The sequence below is a fragment of the Eimeria acervulina genome, genomic scaffold (assembly GCF_000499425.1).
Source record: "Eimeria acervulina Houghton genomic scaffold, Eah_scaff2023, whole genome shotgun sequence".
NCBI classification, from domain to species: Eukaryota; Apicomplexa; class Conoidasida; order Eucoccidiorida; family Eimeriidae; genus Eimeria; species Eimeria acervulina.
This window is the reverse complement of record NW_013548726.1, coordinates 1-4,149: the sequence shown is the minus strand read 5'-3', so window position 1 is coordinate 4,149 and position 4,149 is coordinate 1. Positions and strand designations below refer to the sequence as shown.

Genomic DNA, 4,149 nt, shown 5'->3' with positions numbered 1-4,149 from the left:
CAGAAGGTAGCCAATCAGCAGATAATCGAGGAGGGCCCAGACGAGGATCCAGCAGCCACCGAGGGCAGCCACCTCTTCTGAACAGCTGTTTATACTCCGGGGGGTTTTGCACAGGAAAAAACACGTTCGTCACAAACACCATCAAATCCCTTTTGCTTTTTGTCTGCACAAAACGCAAAGAACGACGAGAAGGGGTAGGATGAAGAAATGGAATTAAGATTCCATTTCCGTAAAAAGAGCGAAGACGCTTCTCAGAAAATGCAGAAACTCGAAAAAAAATCAAACCAACGGCCATCAAAGGCCACACTAACCGAAACTTCATCGGCAATGAAGAAAGAATCCATGCATAAAACACTGATATAGTCAAAGAAACAACGATGAATTCCTCTTTGCAAGCAAACGAAACTCTCACCGGCAGATAGACGTATATCCTGGTGTCTGTACACCTGAGCAATGTTGTGTTCATGAGGTTTCATTTCTTCGTCAAGCTCTTTCTAAGCGATTCGTTCATCATTTCGATGGCTTTTATCAACACATTTCTTCTTTTTTCTCGGAAACGCACTGCCGTTTCCATTTGCGGTGTCAAATATGTTATTTCCTCGAGGCCCAGACGGTTCGTTGAGGGACGCAATATTTGCCTGTCTCGGAGTATTTTAGAGTCTTCAGCTTTTGTTGTATTGCTGAACTGCTCAAACAATGCATGCTGCAGAAAGGATATTACGAAACGAATAGCTCGCTCCTGAATAATGCACATATACACACATTCACAAACACACACAACAAACGCATGCATGCGGATACAGATGCATGCATGCATTCACCAAACCACACAAACGTGCAGGCATACCCAAATGCATCAGATACAACACGCATACACACGGGTATGCACGTATATCATCATATACTATATATATGCATGTATACGCATATATGCATACAGATATGCATACCGAGGCAAGCAATGCATGCATGCAAGGATTCGGCAACACGAAGATAGCGGCCACAGGCACCTGTCCTAAATTCGTTTCCCTGAGTGTACAACAACTGAATCTTTATTTATTTCTTTTGTCTGTCTTCCCTCACCTCCGCACGTTTTGGTGCGTCTTCTGAGCCATCGAAAATATCTTGATTCTTCGTCACGACCTGCAGCGTTGACAGCAGCAAAAAGAACAAAAGAAGCCAGGTATGCAAATGCTGGTGTATGATGTTGTATGAGGACAGTCAAGAAGTTGCGGTGTATGCACAGTTGCTGTTTCAGGTGTTGCAGCAGAGTCTACGGAAAGCCTTAGTAGCCGCATGCATAAACTAATACCAATTCAAACCTACCTCAGCAGCAGATAATAAACGTTCATCGGGCCCTGCAGCGTTTGTAACGAAGACGGTCGGTTGGCATTCGCCGTACGAAGTTGAGGTGTCTGTACACCTCGGGGGAATGATGCGAAGATCCGTCAGAGCCTTAACTGCACTTTTTCCTAAAAAGTTATAATCTTCTGTCAGCATCAACACCTCCGCCCCCACTGACCGCAACGCCACGTACACCCGACCAGGAGAGAACTCTATTGCTATTTTCTCGTGGCTGCAGGCAGTAATATAAATATATATAATAATCAATATATATATATATATATATTATATATATATATGACCAGCCTCCTCAACATGTATTCTGAGCGGCACATATTCCAAAAATAATTGTATTTAGCGTTTATTAAATGCATTTAAATGGGCCTTGCATTGAGAGAGCATTTATTCAGTTGCCTCTTACGGGTTGTCTTTGGGGAGTAATCCGTAGTTGAGGAGGAGCGTCGGGTTATCGAGTTTATCTCCAAATGAAATTTGAATTGGTTCGCCTGGGGCGATATCTCTCAGTGCAACGAGCTGTACAGACACCCCAGCACCTCTGCATGCGGCGCATGTTCTGGGGCTCTCCGCTGTCTCTTCCTTGTTGATGCTGTTTGTTTTCTCTTGCTTCAGTTTGCCGTCAGCTGCTGTTTGCTTGCAGCTGCAGCGCCTGCCGCTGTCTGCCTTAAACTGCAGCTTCGCGTTGGGGCTGTCCATTGCATGCGCACACAAATCAACGAGGGGAACAAACGCGCAGCTGTCTTTAGAGAAGTTAAGACATCTGCTGCTGACTGTTGCATGAGCCGCAACAAGTCGCTGAAAGAGTTGCGTCTCCTCATCCAAAGATGCCCCAGAAGCCCCTTCACGGGCCTCTTCAGGGGTCCCCCCTTTCTGGCCTAAGGCCGAAAGGGGGGCTCGCAGCAAATGACCGTGGGAGCGGAACGCGGTGTACAGACACCGCAACCGAGCAAAGACGGCGTGGCAAATAGGATGGTTGAGAGCCTGCAGTTCTTCTGCTTTCCAGAAGAGAGGAATTGAGGGGAGGGGAGGCGGTAAAAGACGCAAGTAGGCGAGCCACCCTTGAATAAGAACAGAGAAATGAGAAGAAGAAATAGATGAATTCAGCGGCGAGGTGATCACCTCAGCCTCCCCCAACTCCTGGAATGCAGCCAGCATGAACGACAGGCGAATTTTCGCATCTTTCTTCATTTGGCCAAAGTAAAAAAGAGTTGATTCTGTCTCTGAGGCATCCGGCTCGTCTTCTTCTTTCCACAAGGCCGTTTCTTTTGCTGAACTAACTGCATCGCTGCTCGTGTGCCTGGCACCAATCAGGGAGGTAAGAAGCTCCTCAAGGGCTTCAGTTGTGAAGTGAAGGTGAGAAGGAACAGATGCAATAACGGCATCGCGTGGGTAGTGACGAAGAGCTGTGAGATATCTTTCCCCCTTCACCCCCGTGACGGGCTCATAAGCGGACTCGGCATGACTCCTTATCGCAAGTCCGTCAACATCGAGATCTGCCCCATTTACTGCAAGCCACTTCTTGAGTTGCAAAAAACGAATGTCGGTGGATGATGCAGCTTTCGCTTGTTTCTCGTCCGAAGCTGTCGATATGCCTGAGACTGTTTGGCTATGCACGCTACCGACGCGGGTGGGTAAGCTGCCGGAATTGCAGAGGGAATGTTGAACTGTTGGCTGCTGAAACGGAGGAGAAAGAAAGGAAAAGCGAATGCTTGGTGGCTTCGAAACACGCAAGAGGCAGTAGGTGGTGTTTAGGGTGAGCAGACACCCGGCAATTGCAAACCAGCCAAGGGCATTCATATTTCAGAAGCAACAGAAAGATCGTCGATTGCCCACCCTCCCTTTCATCTATTCAATTTGAATTTCAACTCATTTCCTGTTTTTCAAACCATTTTCTTGAAAGTTTCATGTGGTTTCCTACCGGTGGTGAGAGTTATTGCGGCGGTCTATAGCTGCGACGGTGGCGGGAATCGAATGTAAAGAAGATGTCTGCGAGCTATTTAAAGAAAAAAAATCAAACATTTTACTTAATTAATTAATCCTGAGAAACTTTGCAGAGAGATAAGGACAATCGGCTCTCCAACACCGCATGCATCGTGGGGGTACCTGAACGACTCGAGAGCTCTTCTTGCAAAAGCGGCTGCCTGTACTCATTTTCATGGTTCATTTTGCTCACTATTCGCGAAATTGAAACAGGAATAATTGATACGAATTAATTTTCGCGCTATTTTCTTCTGAAATTTCATCAGAGTTTGCGAGTTGAACGCCACCCTTGTTTCCCTGTTTCTACATCCCCAAGTTGCGAAGATGAATTCATCTTTGGAGGAAACGGCGAAGTCGTTTCAAAGTAAATTTGAAGATATGATAAAAGAAATAACAGTGCTTTCTTTGCCGATGCAGAAGAAGGCTTTTCAGTGCTGCGTCTCATGTTTCGATAGCCACAAACAAAACCCAGAAAAGGTTGCAGAGTGTATTAGCCAATGCCATGAACCGAGCCAAACATTCAACAAAACTCTCCAAAGAGAGGTTGAAGGACTTCAGACGAGTATAGAAAGCTGTCAGAAGGTAGGGCTACTCCTTAAACTCCTCCTTTCCCTCTTCTATATACTGCTTTGCCTATTCTATATACTTCTTTGCATCTTCTATACACTTCTTTGCCTCTTTTGTGTATATATATATACTCTTCATGCGTTTGCCCCTTCACGTTTGTTGCAACACTTTGTTTTTTCGTTGCTTTATTGTTTTGCGGATTCATCCAATATCATTGGTCACCATATATATATATATATA

At 45.5% G+C, this 4,149-nt stretch overlaps 1 protein-coding gene across 1 annotated transcript; it reads right to left on the bottom strand.

The window, feature by feature from the left end:
• Positions 1 to 472: 472 nt before the first annotated feature.
• EAH_00064640 (hypothetical protein, conserved) lies at positions 473 to 3,513 on the bottom strand (the record flags this gene model as incomplete). Its single annotated transcript, XM_013392946.1, has 5 exons — positions 473 to 739; positions 1,084 to 1,143; positions 1,327 to 1,576; positions 1,766 to 3,036; positions 3,466 to 3,513. 5 exons carry the CDS (start codon positions 3,511 to 3,513, stop codon positions 473 to 475), a joined length of 1,896 nt encoding a protein of 631 aa, XP_013248400.1.
• Positions 3,514 to 4,149: the final 636 nt, after the last annotated feature.